Source organism: Merops nubicus, unplaced genomic scaffold (assembly GCF_000691845.1).
Source record: "Merops nubicus isolate BGI_N331 unplaced genomic scaffold, ASM69184v1 scaffold19062, whole genome shotgun sequence".
NCBI classification, from domain to species: Eukaryota; Metazoa; Chordata; class Aves; order Coraciiformes; family Meropidae; genus Merops; species Merops nubicus.
This window is the reverse complement of record NW_008595842.1, coordinates 1-17,739: the sequence shown is the minus strand read 5'-3', so window position 1 is coordinate 17,739 and position 17,739 is coordinate 1. Positions and strand designations below refer to the sequence as shown.

The following is a 17,739-nucleotide window of genomic DNA, read 5'->3' as shown; positions in this document are numbered from 1 at the left end:
TAAACTTCTTTTCCCAGACTATGCCCTTAATAAAAGACTGTGTGGAAGCAACATAATCTACAGAGGAAATAAAACTTGTTACAGTTTTATTTTTAATCATCACTAAGATACATTTACTGAGCACTGCATGACTCCTTCCTTACAGAGGAGTGGCCTTTTAGATCTTTGTCCCCTTTAACTATGTGCTGAAGTAGCTTCTTCCAGCTGGTGTGCTTATTCTGTAACTTCTCTGTTAAAGGGGGTTGTGAAGTTTTCTGAGTGGCCACCAAGAGCAAAGCGTTCACGGAGCAGTTCTTGCTTTCTTACTAACTCCTCCGTTGCAGCTTCAGGGGCCCAAATCTACAAAATAAAGGTATTTGTAGTTAATTTGGACATGACTTCTGCAACTGAAACATTAAGAAGATACTGTTAGCCAAACAGAGCCATGTTCCAGCATTCCTTTCCATCCTGAGACAAAGAAAACTAGCACAGCCTCCCAGTGGAAGATACCACAACAATTTGTGTGTGTACAAGCAGAGAGTTCTCTTGTTGTCCCTTCCATTTTATAACGTGCTGTGGGCTCAGATTATGTGGGAAAGAAGATCCAAAACTAATTGTTTAGAATGACTGGCTCAAGATCATCAGAGTGGAAAATAGTAATTAGCTGTAGAGGCACTGGCATGTAGCCTTATTCCCCTGAGATCACTGCAGACACTAGCACAAACCAGGGTTAGGGAACTGGGAAAGAAACTTCCAAAGTAAATTCTCTCTCAGCAGTGGTATTCTTTCCCTTTTCAAGGAGAGGATAAAAACCCAAAACTAAATGAATTCTCCATGATCATCTTTTTCTGTTTGTCAGTTATTTGTGAATGGGTATTAACAAGGCCCTGGCACAAAAGTTACATGTCCAGTTTTCTAACTCTGGGAAGTAAGTACTGTGATCCACTTAGTTCAGTAACTGTCACTCACATAAGCAATCACATGACAACCAGTTGCAAGTTAGAAACTGGTGCTGGTCACATGCAGAAGGATTCCTATCCTATGTAAAACTCCATACCATGAACGTTGTTGCATCTGTGTTTTACTGAGAGTCCACTTTCATCCTGTTTGAAAACCTGGTAAGTGCTTCATTTCCATGATGATTTGTTTCTATAAAGATATGTGTATGTATATACACAAATTAGACATGAACTCTTTAGTTTACTGCTGCTTTGTGGCAATCTCTCTAGCCTGTGTCACTTCATAGAATGGTTCAGGTTGGAAAGGACCTTTAAAGGTCATCTAGTCCAACTGCCCTGCAGTGAGCAGGGACATCTGCAACTAGATCAAGTTGCTCAGAGTTGAATTGTGAAGTCATTTCATCAGATTGTTCTGTTTTCTGATCTACAGCAAGGTCTACCTTTACATTAACACAGAACTGTGCTCATGTTTTCCTACTGGACTTACTTTTCTGGGTTTGAATGTGATGTTTTCTTTCTTGGTAGCCCCGCTGGTGATCAAAGAGTGCAGGTAAATAACACTGTCCTTGAGAGGACGTGTTGTCTTCCTGAGAATGGGTGTTTCTACAAGTGGCAGAGAGGCCTGCAAAGGCTGAAAGAGAAGGAATCACCAGTTATACAAATACATTGCATTCGGATGCAAGGCACCACATCCTGCAGCTTCCTGAGACTTCCTTTGCCATCTATTTACTCTGAGTGTATTTTTCTTAATCCATTCAGCACCTGTTTTTCTTAAGAGCTGATTTTTTTTTTTATTTCTTACAAAAAGTTGTGAGGGGAAACCTTTAAAAGGTAGAGGATGACTCTCCTTGGACACTAGAACATTAACTGCTCCTTAAGGCTCATAAGACAGTCATCTAGTATCACTGGTGATCCCATCCTGTGCCAGGTGATGAATAAATAAGTACCTGAGGTTGTCATCCTCCTGCCTATGAACAGCCTGGACTAGCCCTGATAAATTCAAAATATTTTTGAAAGGGGGAAACCAATGGTTTGAAATGGTTACTGGGACGTATTTACTACACCATCCAGGAGAGGGCTGCTGAAGGACACTTCCCACAGTGCAGATACACTTGTGTTTTCTCTCTAAATAGTGTCCCAGGCCTGACTAACAAGTACCACTGGTAAATTGGGAATATCTGATCCCCAGTAAGGGAATGAGGATGTGGTCATGGTGGCTGATGTCAGCTTGGGAGCCAGGGCAATGGTAAGGTACTCAAGGCTCTTGAGGTGCAGGAAAGGCATTCAGAAGTACAATGGCCAAACATCAGTGTGGGATTTGAGAAACTGGACTTGAGTCAACAGTAGAAGAGGAAGGACATGACAGAAGATGGGAAATGAGAAGTCAGCAAGCCTGTTATCACCTCAGTGAGTTTCATTAGCAGAATAAAAAGACCTTTCTACTAATCTGAAGGACCTTGGTTTTACCCTGTGAAGAAACAGGTGCTGCCCTTAAGAAATTACAGTTACCAGTTGTTCAGTATCTACCACGACAGAGTTGGATGATCATAAACTTCAGGAGGAGGGGGAAAAGAAGAGGAAATATTTTTCTGTGCCCTGTCAGTGATATAGGATGTAATAGTTAAGTGGGACTTGGGAAGACATAAGTTCATATAATTAAGAAGTCAAAATTTCAACCAAAGAACAAGTACTAGTACTGGCAAGAGGAAGTACTGGCTTCTGAAAATACTCACTTAACAAAACTGCCTGATTTATAGCTTTAGGGAGACATAGATAGCAAATAAATGACAGAAAGACACAGTCTATTAGCAAATCAATCCTTTGTTACCATCCCTCATACCCTTTGTTTCACAGCTTGTACCTCTACAGGCATCAGCATAGAAGGTGACTTTGACTTCTCAACTTTTTCTGCTTCTTTTTCTTCTGGTACTTCTGGCAAATTTTCCAGTTCACTCCGGAGAAGATCAATTACTCTAGAATCTGCAAAGACTTCAGCAATATCAAGAGCATTCTGCCCTGTATTTAAAAAAACAAAATATAAATGCCTATATAGCTATGAAAATTAACTTGGAAGTTGTTATTGCAACTGGATAATGACACTACAGTCAACTGAATTTCATTAGGCATCTATTTTCTTCACCATTTGGTGTGCCAGCAGCGTGCCTGACGTTGGCATGAGGACTGGCAGTCATCACCACTGCTTGCAGAAACAAGGCCTTGCAAAAACCAGCCTTGAACCAAATACTGCAGTGAATTCTTGGAGTGGTTGCTTTGCTCTTAAAGTCCTGACACTTGCAGTTTAAGATACTAGCTCTGTGGGTTGTAGTTTTGATCTTTGGGAGCTGAGAGCATTTAGCAGTAGGGGATGGCTGGTACAGAACAAGGATGGGCATGTACACCACGTCACTGTAGGTACCTACACTTTCCAGTGCTTACTCTGTGGCTGGCAAGGAGTCAAGGGAAAGCTCCATGGTTTAAATTGTATCATAGAATGGTTTGGACTGGAAGGGACCTTAATGTCCTTAGCCTTAAAGGGATCATCTAGTTCCACCCCCTCAGCCAAATAATGCTAAACACCTTCAGTGCCTAAGACAGGAAAAACTCTCCTGGACCCCATGAGACCTTGTGGCTGTAACGTGGTTGTGAGATGAAACTGCCATGTGAATTGGCACTACCCATGGTAACAGGAAAGGAATTCACATCCCTTCTACAAGCAGGGTTTCACCTGCCAGACGTTTTGGGAAGGAAGGTCTCATTACACAGAAGTGTTGCTTCCCATGTTAGAGCAAGGGCTTAAAATGTGCTAAATGTTAACTGTTCACATGACTCTGAATGTAGAGGAAATAATACTGAATGGGGGTCTGCTGTGAGGAGGTAACACTTCAGTATTGGTTCAGATTGGGTTTTCTATTAAATCACCTTTTTTTTTCCTTAGAGAATAATAATTACCTGCTAAGCAGCAAGAAATTTTTTCAACCAGTGCTGCCTGTGCATAAAAATAAGTGATTTAAAGGGGTGGCAGAATACACACTGGCCACAACTATAATTTTCCATCAAATAATATTAATAACTAGATAGAATTTTTTTCATTAAAGACACTTATAACTGTATATATCTTGTGAGGAGCAACAGCCTCCTTAATCATGGAGTTAATTATGTTACTTTATTTTCTAGATGCATAAAACCCAGGAAAGCTGACTACTTACACCAGTGATTCCACTCTGTAGAAAACTAATTGAACCTCTTACCTTCATCTTGATGGTGATAGCAATCATAAATTCAGAACACTTCTCAAAGTCTTCCAAAAACTTAGGGTTTTTTTTCAATAACACATGTGTACACATAAGGAGACAGGCCTTGTGGGGGGATACTGATATTTACCACTCCTGTTTGTCATCTGGATGTCAGCACCCACGCTGATTAAAAAATAGACTATATCTGGCCTGCAGATCTCAACAGCTCTCATCAGTGGGGTTGCATTGCCCATGGCAGGGGCATCCACTGCTGCTCCAGCCTTCACCATCAGCTCAGCAACATCCAGGTGGCCGTTATAGCAGGCGTGGTGGAGGGGAGTCCACAGGAAATTGTCTGTTCTGTTCACATCAGCCCTGCAAAAGAGTCAGAGGGGTTGTGGCAGAGCCAGTCACACCCACAGTTCCAGGTACAATGAACCTTAGTTGCCTGCTTGCAAGGACATACTCAGTGTAAATAAGTATTTATTTTCACACTGCTACTGCTACTCTAAAGCCATTTTAGTACCTGATACACAGCTTGGCATGGAATATTAACTGTAAGAGCGTGCCTAGGTGCTGATCATATCTCTCATGGAGACCTCACCCACACAGTGACTTCCATGTAGACTGTAGGTAGAATGAGAAGAAACAGCCTAAAGTTGCCTCCAGGGAAGGTTTAGGGTGGATGTCAGGAAAAATTCCTTCCCTGGAAGAGACTCTCAAGCCCTGGACCAGGCTGCCCAGGGAAGGGGTGGAGTCCCCATTCCTGGATGGATTTAAAAGCCCTGTAGATGTGGTGCTGAGGGACATGGTTTAGTGATGGCCTTGGCAGTGCTGGGTCAACGGTTGGACTCGATGATATTAAAGGTCTTTCCCAACCTCTGTGGTTTTATTAAGGTTTTCACAGATACAGAGAAAAATGGGTATTCAAATATCTTAGTCCTCTAAAATGCTGCTGGTGTTTGCACTCCTGCTTCACTGATCGTGGCAAAAAACAGATTAAGGAACTGAAAAAAAAATGATTCTGAGCCAAGAAGAGGGGCTCTAGAACACATGGCAAAGTTTACAAATGGGTTAGAGAAGGTCTACCTCAGAAGATTTGAGGATTTAAAACCTTTCCAGCCACCGTGCCACTGGACTAGTTCTGTTTCTGTTTCCAGATTAAAATTGGTATGTTCCTGGAAGATGCAAGGGCTTGGCTGGGGGAGAAGTTTGCAATATGCTGCCTTTGGATGCAGCTGAGGGGAAAAGTATTATCAGCCCTTTAGCCTTGGGAGCTTTAGGGCTTGGGTCATGCAAAAGCCAGGCTTGGGGAACAAGAGCCACCAGAGCCCCTTAATGGTGCTAAAAGGGAAGAAATATGGTTCCCTCCTGTCTTTGAAGAAAGCACAGTCCATGAGCACAGATCTGTTTCCTTCACATGTGCCATGCAGGGGTTCAGGAGGAGTCAAAACCTCATGAGTGAATTCCCCAATACTCAAGCTGAGTGAACTACTTTGCATGGTGCTTAACACAGCCTAGAGGTCCTGAAATGAGCTGGGGTCACTGTCCCATTTAGTCTAGGGACAAAGAGCTTGATGTCTTCCCAAAAGACATGGAGGGAGGGAGAAAGAAGAAAAGTTATGAAGGCAGCTGCTTCAAGGCAAAGCTTTTTGCTCTTTGGGTCAGATTTTTAATATTTAACTCTAGATCGAAAGAACAGATTAATCTCTTTTCTTGTTGAAATTTTTAATCTTTTTTTTTTTCAGAATTCTAACTTCAAATGGTACCTTACCCCAGGAAATTCCCTCCAATCTTCCTGTTTTACCTTGATTATCTTTCTGTTGCTTAGTTGTTACGGTTAATGCATACGCAGTTTTCATTTTCTTTATATTTTTCCTTAAAACAAGCAGTTGAAGTTACTCCACTTTCTTTCTTCCCCAACCTCTGTGCCTGTACTGATACTCTGTCTGCCCCTGAATCCCTCTTGCCAACTTCATTCTATCAGAAACAAACCCATCGAAGGGAACAGGGACAACCCATCCCTAACTTAAAAATTCTTCACCATTTTCTCCTGATCAGGCATTAAATTTGCCTTCAGCCTGAATTTCATTTACTTCTGAGTCTTTCTAGAACAAAACAAAAAGTAGATACCACCAATTTGTGTTTAAACCTCAGCATTTTCTATAGCTCTGGATGGATGCTTTGTTTTCTATTTAATATGGATTCATGATATCATCCTGAGAAGGTGATATTGTAAAAAGTATTTGAACTCCCATGCCAAACAGAAAGTGTCTGAAAGGCCAAAACTAAACACTGTACTGATACCTTTCCTCCCCATTTTCATTTCATTCTTTTTCCTTTTTTTTTTTCCATTTTGATAATTCTGTCAATTAAAAAATCTCAGACTTGCTACTGTTTTTTTGAACTGAGTTAATAAATTTCTAGGTCTTAAATATGATGAGCCAGGACTCCAGGGCTTGATGAAAGCAGCAGAGATTAAGTTGCTAACTCTCACATCCTTATCTCTGGAAGACCTGAATATACACATTTGCACAACTTCCCACACGCTCCCGGAATGCCAGTGTAATTACCAGGGTGTGTAAAGATCCACGTGCTGTTAAGCCTTTGCAGGAACTGGAGCCACTTATCCTGAGAAATGAATGTTAAAATGAATTCTAGCTATAGGTAGAGAACAAAGCGAATGTAAATGTCCTTGGAAAATGTTCATTTAAGCGTTTATGTGAATGACTGTGGGACTACAGCAGTCTGACAAGAAAAAAGAAGAGATTATGCTATTACACAAGTATGACTGCATCTTAAATTGCTTTCAATTTTAAGCTGTCATTGAGATTTTTCACAAGTGTGTCTGTAGGCTACAAAATTTCCGAAGCACTTCTGAAGTGAGGAACAGACTAAATAGCAGCACGTGCTTCTGGTGTAAATCCTGCTGCCTCAGCCTGCTGAGCCTGCAGAGGAAAGTGATTATAAGGCTTAGCTCCTTAAAATATTTGCCTGCAAAGTCCCTGGCACGTGAAACAAAAGTCAAGGATTGCCTTGATGATTTCAGGCAAGTCACTTGAGCCAGATTTCCCCAAAATCTTTTATCTGATCTTGAGAATGCAGTTTTGTGAGTATTTGAGATGTGGCTATGAACTAATTGGAGTTCTAATAGACTGGGTTTGTAAGCACTCTGCATCTGGCCAAAATGTCAACAGTCCAGGCATCAAACATTTCAGACCCTGGAAACTTAACTTCTGGGTGTTTCTATTTCCCTGCTACCAAAACATGAAGAGTAATAAACTAACCCTCTGTACTTCAGGCACTAGCCACTATGTGAATAAAAAAACCAAACTATAGTTTGTTGCATCCAAATGTTTACTGAAAATCTATGCTTTTGAAAGCCCTTCTAAAATACCAATTTAAAAAAATAAAAGAAAATCCCTGAAATGCTCTTACCCCTTCTCCAGAAGATACTGCACAACATCTATGTTCCCACTTGCACACGCAGCCATCAAAGGTGTTTTGTAATATTTATCTTCTACGTCTACTGGCACACCCTCCTCAAAAGCTTTCTGCAGAGACAGGATGTCTCCTTCTCTGACAAGGTAGTTAATGTTCATGTACACTTTCCTTGGCTCCTCTATATACCAGGCACGGTCATCGTGCACAGGGTGGGCAGATGGGTGGGCTCTGCTCAGACAGTAGCTATCAGCAGCCTTCTGAATGGCCTCAATCATGTAGACAGGGAAACCATCTTCCCTACGTGGGCACGAGCTCTCTGGAATAACACAGATTGGCACGGGGACGGCAAGGCCTTTTTTGCCTTTTTGTTTCTTCCCTTTCTTTTTCTTCCCTCTGGGTTCAAAGGATGTTATAAGACAGCTTTTCTGCAGGTATTTAGAGCCTTTAAAAAACGTTTTGATGTTGATTCCCTCAGGGGGGGATTCCTCATGCATGGCAGCAATTGTTTGAATTTGTTCAACGTCCACAAAGGCACAGTGCTCATGAATAATTGATACAAAATCATCTTGGGCTACCGTCCCATCTCCTTGGTCGACGGCCTCAAACGCCTGGCAGAGGGCAACCTGGTGCTCCAAGGACCAGTCATAGAGCCTCAGTGCCCAGAGGGGGTTGTCCTCCTTGGCCCCAGGCTTGGACAGCTTTTTAAAGGTGTTTTCAACTTTACGCAATTCTGCTGCTGCCGCTTTAAAACCACCTTCCTTGGCAACAGCTCTTGGGGTCTTGTTTAGCAAGTTGGTCCAGGTAGGGTCACAGCCTAAAGATATGGACACAGTTTCACTGATAATGCAGTGAATTCACAATTAGGTACTATATGAGACTTGTAATAGACATGCAACTAATGGTCACAAGTTTACAATTTTATAGTGTCTTAACTACTGTGATAGTAAATGGAACTGCATCATTGATTCCCAGACAAGAAGATGAGCCACATGTCCACATTTGTTTCCCAAAGAAGATTCATTAGGCAACTCATGCTCTACTTCTCTGTCCATTCATGAATATGCATAGAAAGGCAGCAATTCAGTGAAAATGTTACATTTTTACTTAGTGGTTATGAAGAAACAAACCCAGATTAAAATGCCACTCCATGTTCTCCACCCCAACGCTGCAATTTGGCAACGGACCACTAGTTAAATGCTTGAGTCACAAGAACAGAATGTAGAATGTTGTATGGTCCTTTGGGATCACAGGTTGAAATGCTATGACTACCTGATGAAGCTGGAAAATGAGCTGCTTTGGAGTGTATTTCTATGCCCAGGGGTGCCAAGTTTTCTCCATGAATACACTGAGATAATTTTTTTTAAATGGTCAGCAAACTGGAAATTAATTTTCTATTGAAGTTGCAGCACAGTACTTCTAAAACCAACTAAAACCAGAATCACTTAAACACTCCTGTTCTAAATTATATGAATCCATGATGTTTCTGCTATTTTCTTTGAGAAATGTTTTTCCTCATCTTAGCCACTCAAGTACAAATAAGTCATAATAGCCTGCTAGGCACCTCTTAATGAGGATTATATTTGCCACGTGATATGCCAGAGTCAGATCCTTCATAAATGGCACGTGAAATCTTTTCCTTAGCATAGAAAAAAAAATCTACATGACAGTTGCAAAGTAACTTATTTTTAATGTACCTCGTTGTCCTATAAACTTGCAGCATCTTGCAGATCCTCCCTCTGCAGCATAATGAAGTGGTGTATTACCATTCATAGCAATTAGGCCCAAGTCTCCATTATAAGCTGAAATAATCCTCAGAATCTAGAAAAACACAGACAGTACCAGCAAAAAATCTTGTCTGTTTCTTAAGATGGGGTAGTGTGAGAATGATTTACAAATAAATGCAGTATCATGTATTCCCAGTTGATACAGTGAAGATCTCCCCATGCCCATCTGATGGATGCACACCTAACAGTCATGTTTTCTGTAGTACTGTGCTTACTTAACTCAGGACATCAAGGACAATTTTCACTCCTGCCAGCCCACTGCAGGCCACTGTCTTAAAGTCTCTCTGACACTGCATGCACAATCAAAAGTGCAGAATTTTATATACTTCAAAGATGGGGAATATGGAATAAGGTGCCTATCTGCAGCTGCTTGCATCAGCCCTTCTTATCAGGGCAATGCTGCATCCAAGTGACATGGCTGTGACCTGCTACGTGCTGAGAGAAACAAGCTCTCCAGTGGAGCTGCTCGCAGCAGGGAGCCACGCTAGCACACATGCTCAGAGGAGCCTTGGCAAAAAAGGCTCTGCAATTCTGAGGGAGAGTCTATCACTGCTGGATTCCCTTTGATACTTAAAAAAGAAGCTGTTCTTGACTGCTGATTAATTTGCTTTGATCAGCTGAGATACTGGTGTCAAAAAAAAAACCAAAACAAGAACGCCCAACCCACTCCTAAAACCAAACAAACTGCCCACCCCAGGTTTGACTTTGCAGCAATGCTTCCATGCCACAAATGACAATACCTCCAGAAAGCCTCCTTTGGCTGCAAAATGTGCAGCACTGTGTCTTTCCAGGTCAAAGAGGTTCACATCGACCCCTCTCTCGAGCAGAGCACGCACCAGGTCGAGAGCCCCTTCTCTTGCAGCTTCCATCAAGGCTGTGCGGCCCGTGGCCTGCCAGGGAGCAAGGAGACAAGTTAGAATGTGTTTCATGTACTAACTCAGGCTGCAACAGTATGATCTGACTGTTGCAAGGTGGTATAAAACTGAAGGTCTCTTTCTTAGGTGTTATCAAAAAAAAACAAAAGAAAAACTTCTAATAGTTTCAAAGACACTTGTAAATTTTAAGAATCTAGTTGTAATGCTGCTTAAATATGTGTAGTCAAATCCCAGTGACTCAAGTACATCAATAATTTGAGTCCCTTGAACAGTCCTCATGAAAATCAATTCCTCAGTTAAGGAGCTCTTTATTTTGTGTGCACGCTCTTACTCATGTTTACACAATTTAACATAAAACACCACCTCTATAATGAAAGAGCATAGGGAGCTATGGCTGGGGGAGCACGATGGGGAAGGCAAAGCAACCATGGAATTTGACTGATGTTCTGCCTGAGAGGAAAATTTCTGATTTTAGAAGACATTCTAGAATTCATTTTCTAGTACATTAATGCTTAGTCTTTTTCTAGATAGCAGTGTATATTTGTGATTAGCAGTACCTATTTTCTTTTGACTGATGTTCTGCCTGAGAGGAAAATCTCTGATTTTAGAAGAGATTCTAGAATTCACTTTCTAGTACATTAATGCTTAGTCTCTTTATAGATAAGTGTATATTTGTGAATAGCAGTACCTATTTTCTTGACAACAGCTGACTTTGGTAGATCTGGTGACCTTCCCAAGAACAGAGCACAGTTTGGACCAGGGACCACCAGCTATTAACATGCTGGCCCACAGCAACTCTTAGAATATCTGGCTTGCCACTCTACAGAGGGGCAGAGAGAGCAGTGAGCTGTGGCTATTGTTCCACTGAACTATATGCTCTTCCATGATGTCTTTCTCTGGGCCTAGCAAACCAGAGATAAATAAGGATGTCCAAACATTTCCTTTGCTGTATCTACAAGCCAGGAAGGATATTGCAAAACTAGAACCAAAGCAAAAGCCATGGGTAGCTTTAAGGGAAAGCCTGAGCTCTTTGACTTGATCAACAGCACAGGGCTTCAGTCCTTCAGGTCTTTAAATTAAGGAAGTAATCAAATAAATAAGACATATAAAAGAGAAAAGGTTTTTATGCCTTGTCCCTGCCTTAATTCCCCATCAGATTTTTCACACCAGGCTCATCTTTTAGTGAATGTTATTTCAATCCTGAAAAACCTTAGGGCACCTCTAATCAAAGCACAAATCAGCACTGCTCCACTGAAGTACAGTGAAATGGAACTCCCAAGAGCTGGCCCAGCTACATTTTGGTTTTTTAAATATTTGCATTCTAATCTACAAAAATCTGAATCAGGATACGTGGCTCAAGCAAAGAACTTCAATCCCTGCTTTTGCAAAAAAAAAGGTGGTACAGAAGAAGGGAATGGGCACAGCACAGTCAAGCACTTGTCACTGCTTTATTAGTCTAATGTGAGGATTTAAGGGCATACACTCTAATCATTTGATAACTACTCTATACTCCTGTATATATGTTCTTAGTCAGAGAAATATGCATACTGGATTTACTGCATTGGGATTTGCTCCTCTTTCCAAGAAATTCAGACATATTTCTTGAATACCACCAGCTTGCTCACAGGCTTGTAGAAACACAGGCTTCCCCTCAGCAGTGCAGCTGTTAACCTCTGCCCCGTGATCCAGGGCTATCTGTGTGCAGTGGTAGTGCCGCCTTGTAGGCAAGAGGCAGTAAAACAAAACTCCTGCAAAGAAAACCAGCAGGTTATGGTGCAATACTAAATTATCAGCAAGGTTACTCAGGCTACTGTAAGCTTCACAGCTGGATGGACAAACTCCTTCAACAGAGACCCATTAACTTCTCTTAGGGTGCATACGTGCAAAAAGACTTCTAGTTTAGGGCATTTGAACTTGGGGAATATACAAGAATTTAATATGTGACAGGTCATGAGAGGAACATGATTATCAATTGCAAGCTCTCTTTCATCTATGTCCTGGAGACACTTGTGATTTAAAGTCCTGGACTGTTCAGGGAGGATTATTTTCATTTTCAACAAAGCTCTTACAGCCAATAGCTTCTGTCGAGCTGTAAGATCACCCTCAACCACAGCTCCTCCCTCCAGATGGGACACAACACACACAACATAGCCAGTGTGTAGCACCATCATGGGTCATTTTATGGTATTTCTGGTCTGATAAGCTTCCCTCTTATTTACCTTTCCCTTCATTATCCACAACAGTCATGTCTGCTTTAGCTTTTGCTAATAAATCCAACACCAGCTCATGGCCTAGCTCAGCTGCCTTCATTGCTGGAGTACGTCCCAGTTTGTCCTGGACATCTGGATGAGCTCCCTGTGCCAGCAAGAAGCTGCACATGTCAGTGTCATTTTTAATGCAGGCCAAAAGAAGGGCACTACAGCCTTCTATAGGTTCTGTGAAATTAATGAGATTGGGGAATCCATTCTGGACCAGCTTTTCTATTTGCTTCTTGTCTTTCTGGTGAACACATTGAAGAAGTTTGTAGATCTGTAAGTTCAGAAGTCTGTTATCCACTGGTAGCATCCTGGGATAAGGAAAGACAGCTGCTTTCAAGGAAGGAATTTCTGCATGGGGAGAGAAGAAAACATGTTTACTCGGAGATGAGACTACAATTACATGCCAGTAAGAACAGGAATCAAACTATGTTCAAGGCATGAAAATATCCACTTTAACTTAACAGAGCACTAAGCTTTCAATTAATTTATCTCATTTAGAATATACAGCATGTACAGAGATGATATAAACACATGTAGCACTTTGCAAAATTGTTCTTTCTAGTCTTCAAGCTGTTCTCAATAAGTCTTACTCAGGGTGAAAATTAAGTTAAGAAACTGTAAGGTAACTGCTTTCCATTCAAGGCACTGCTATAAACTACAATTACTTAGAAGCCTAAGGGGAGGCTCATCATCTGTCATTTTACTACTTCCCAAGGGAAAAAAAAATAAAAATCACAAGTCACAGTGTCCTCTGCACTTGCTGAAACATAAAATTGATACTGGCATCACCTCAGCAGTACATGAGCACCTTCTTTTTTTAGTAACTGATGCATGAACTTCCTGCTGGGCTATGAACATAAAAGAGTAAATTGCATTTCTCTGCAGTAAAACCCTTGGGGAACAAAAAAAACAAACATGCAGAGAGTGGGGCACTGGCCTGGAAGAAGGTTCCCCAGGTGATACAACAAACATTTCTCAAGAAAAGTGCAGTGCAGAAACTGGCTTTGCATTTGCCTCAGTTTTTTTTTTAATGCTTTTAAGCCTCTGTTAGCTAGTCTCAGCACTGTGGCTGGAAGGCCAAGCAAGGGTCAGACATTATATGGACCATTTCTGAATCTTGCTTAAAGTGGATTCAAAGCTTCCTGTCAGCTTCAGCAACCCTCGGGTCAGCCTGTCCTTCAAAAATGACAGTGGGCTTAAAGGGCATGCAAGGAAAAACTGTGGAGGAACAGCTTCCTGTTAGGGAATACTTGGAGTTTGTGGGGGTTTCTTATTATCAGTATAGCCCATAAATGGGACTGTTCCTCAACCTGCCTGGCTACTGCTGGGTGCTTTGTGGATGTCCAAGAAAAGGTGAGCTTTAAGAGAGAGGTGCAGAAGGATGCACAATTCCAACAGACTTTTTGAGGCTGTGCTTGACAAAAAAGTCAGCTTGAGAGAAAACTGCAGGAAATGTAGAAAAAATTGAAAAAAATTTTTAAAAAAATCATGCTGGGAATGGATAGAGAGCAGTAATTTTTGCACTACAGGTACAACATGCCAGTTGTCATTTCTGTGACTACTGTCTTTGAAGTTCTGTGGCCAGCCTGTTTTGGGAACAACAGAGACAGGGGTGAAGCTTACCACTGACAGATTTCTGAGAACTGTCACTCTTGGTTTTTTTTTTCCCTGCTAAGCAAGCTCTTGGCACTCTCCCTGTGCATCTGGCTGTGCCACCTAGAGATACCTGCAGCCCTGAGTCAGGCTTTGTGTGCAAAACAACCCTGTTGAACCATCTGACACATCCAACTGCAGCTGATCCCTCCTCCCCTGTAAGAGAGTGGAAACAGCAGAAGTCTTTCAGGAGAGGAGTAAGAAAAAGGTAGGAAAGGGTCACACAATGCCTGGAGCCACTTAAAAGCTGCCTTTTCTGTGCAGCATTGCAAAAATATTATAAAATATTCATGTTTTTCTAGAAAAACTCTCTGTTATTGCAACAGCTTTGACCAGCTCTACATCACATTTCAGTTGAATAATTACTAGAAGCTGCTCACTTGCAGAAGTGTTTAAGTGGGCACTAAAATGCAAAGACTTCCCCTGGTCAGAACAGGTCAGCTGCTCCCAGAGTCTGGGGGCTTTCTCCATTTAAATATGATGTTGCTTAAAGACTAGAGGCCTTTCTTGTGCAGGTCTTGCACAACCCTCATTCTGATCCTATACAAAGGATATTCTTACATTGCACAAATAAATCATTAAGTAGCAATAACTTAAATCTGTCACCTGTGTCTTGCTTATTCTCAGCCCTTACCACACTTTGCATATTGTCCTGTAAAAGAGAATAAACACAGAGATTGCTTTTTCCTCCTGACAGGGTTCCAAATAGAGCAGCACTCTAGTCTTAAGGTTTAGAGATGAAAAATAAGGCTACTTCTGGGTAATGCCCTGGTAGATACAAAAACTACCATCCCTTGTGGATTCTTCTAGAGCCTGGAATGTTAGGAAGTAATTTCTGAGTGAATCCTCAATACAGGAAGTTTTTCCTGGCTACTCAGCACAGGCAAAGAAGTGGTGTAAACTCTGCAGGGGCTGTGGTGAGACGCAGCAAGAAGGTCCTGCAGGGAAGGCTCTGACAGCACTTAGACTACTGAAATTCAGGAAAAGAAATGCTTTTAAAGCTACTTAGATGGAGCTGACAAGCTGAAATGTTCTCTCATGCTCTTGTACCATTTGCCACCACCATGCAGCAGTGAGGCACTTGGGCTTACTTGCCAAAACTGGATCCTTTCTTTCTCTTGCATAATTATTTGGGAAGCCACTTAGGATCAAAACTTGCCTTTTCTTCCCTTCTTTCTGCCCCCTGAAGCTGCAAACACTGAAGAAACTACAGTCTCCATGGAAGTAGGTCAATAATGCTACAGAACATGAGCAGCAGTTAGTAAAAATCTGTTAGTGACATCTGATGAAGGCATAAATGGATATAATATTCAACACATATGGATCTGGATTTATTTCATGGATTATCCTTGAGATTCAGAACAGTGCTAGTGCACAAATATTGTCTCTGAAGTACAAGCATCCAGGACAGGCACAGTGAAGTATGTTGTTATCTCAATTCAACCACCAGGGAGATCCTACCAAGTTTAAAGTCTTTGCTTCAAAGCATTAAGAACCAACAATTTACCTGAAAACACCCATAACATTTTAACTGTGACAGTTAATATTTCTTTGCAGTACTTCTTGAAAGTGACTGGATTGAGTTTTATTAAGTTTCTACAGTAACAGGATCAAAGTAAGACAGAAAAATCTACCCAGAGTCAAAGTCACAAGCAAGTGAAACAGGCTTCTAGAAGGAAATATAACCACAGCATCCTGCAAATTTTCATTAAGTAAATATAATCAGCCATACATACTTCACAGAGTTTTTATCACTGAACCTGTGACAGATCTTCTCATGGAAAATGAGGTACCATTAATGTGGCTGTGAGGCAGTCATGCTCTGGGGAGGTCTTCACGAAGCTATAACCATAAATCCCAAGCTTGTAACATCTGCTTAGCAACAATTTTCTGTGTTGACAAACATCAACAGAATCACTACCTGATTCTGCCAGCCTGTGTCATCATTTTCGTTGAGAGCATGAACTCATTTCAAATTCAGATTAATCCTTTTCCTGGAACACCCAGTATTAAGAAAATCATTTTAATCAGATTCCTGTTTCCTCACAAAGCTTTCCAAGTCACAGTCAAGGTACTTTGGATAGAGGAAGAAGGTCTGGTGGCCAGCATTCCCACTTGCTGACTCAAAGCCAGACGGCTGCTGGAAGCACTTGTGACACCTTTTGAAAAGTTTTCAACATGTTTCAGTTTCCACATTTCCAGCTGCAAACTGCCATTTAATTATCACTATTTGCAAAGCAGTAAACAAAATTTTCATGTGTTTTATTTTTCATGAGAGAAAATAGCTCAGCACTTTATGAATTTAATCCACTGGCATGCTGTTCATAGAGATAAGCACAAGCCCTATTTGCTGGAATAAAAGAAACCAGTATGACCACAGTGCCACACTATATTTATAGCTTTATACAAAGAACTGCACGGGATTTGGGGCCGTGACTAATGTATAAAAGGAGTGATGCAGCAAAATCCTCCTAAAACTGAATTCCACTATCATGAGTAGCTTGTAATGCCGGGTTGTCTTCATGCCCTTCTTGGTGTTAACTGTCAAGAAATGATTTGCCTTGGGCTGGGGCACAGCCGAGTGCTGAGCGATGGTCATCTCCTTGGTGCTTCCTGTCTGAATTGAGCAGGTTTCAACCTCATGTTGAGTTCTCTACCCTGATACAGCCCTCTGGGAAAGCTGAGTGCTGTAAAGACAGTCCCAGAGTTATGGCTGGATTCTATCAAAAGATGTGTGTTCTTTTCTCTTCAGTTTGCCTTGCAATTTGTAGTCACTTTGGTGTTCATCCAAAGTGGAATGTTCCAGAGCTCAACTGGCCAGCCAGCACCTTGTCATCAGGTGCATGAGCAACACCTGCTGGGGACAGGGGCCCAGAGGAGGTTGCTCCTCCCCTGGGACCCCTGCAAGCCCTTGGTCTGCTGGGGAGCTGGTGATAAGGTGCTGCTGCACCCAGGAGCAAGGAACAGGGTGTGCAACTGCTCCCCCAGAGCCTCAGGTGCTGAGAAGACAGGTAAGGGCTAAATCTGGTGTTTAGAGTCATCAAATGTTTTTGGCTGGAAGGGATGTTTAAAGGTCATCTCGTGCAACCCTCCTGCAGTGAGCAGGGACATCATCGACTAGATCTGCAATACTTTCAGGGATGGGGCATCTACCACCTCTCTGGGTAACCTGTGCCAGTGTTTCAGCACCCTCACTGGAAAACATTCCTCCCTTACCTGTAGTCTAAATCTCCCCTCTTTTAGTTTAAAACCACCACCCCTTGTCCTGGCCCTGTGTTAGTTGATTTTTCTTGGTTTGTGACCCAGAAGAACGGATGGTCTGTAGAGGAGAAGGGCTTTAAGGGGAGAGAAGCTGCTGCGAAGGGAATGTGTTGAAGAGACAAGTTCACCCCACACCGTACTTACATGGTAAGAACTCGATATCTGACCACGCAGAACGAACACCTGCGGTAACTTCCAGTCCACCTCCCCTGAGAGCGGCTGCCAGGCGTGCGGGGGGGGCTTCCCTCAGAGCCCCGAGCTGGGCAGGGGCAGCCCCGAGGTGCCGCTCCCGC

The 17,739-nt window shown here is 42.0% G+C and overlaps 1 protein-coding gene across 1 annotated transcript; it reads right to left on the bottom strand.

Annotated features, from left to right (window-relative positions):
- Window positions 1–213: 213 nt before the first annotated feature.
- On the bottom strand, window positions 214–12,839 carry ANKEF1 (ankyrin repeat and EF-hand domain containing 1). Its single transcript, XM_008936211.1, has 9 exons — window positions 12,494–12,839; window positions 11,823–12,022; window positions 10,140–10,289; window positions 9,310–9,433; window positions 7,610–8,429; window positions 4,320–4,546; window positions 2,779–2,954; window positions 1,426–1,569; window positions 214–339 (listed from the first exon to the last, which is right to left on the bottom strand). The coding sequence occupies exons 1-9, from the start codon at window positions 12,837–12,839 to the stop codon at window positions 214–216; spliced, it is 2,313 nt and encodes a 770-aa protein (XP_008934459.1).
- Window positions 12,840–17,739: the final 4,900 nt, after the last annotated feature.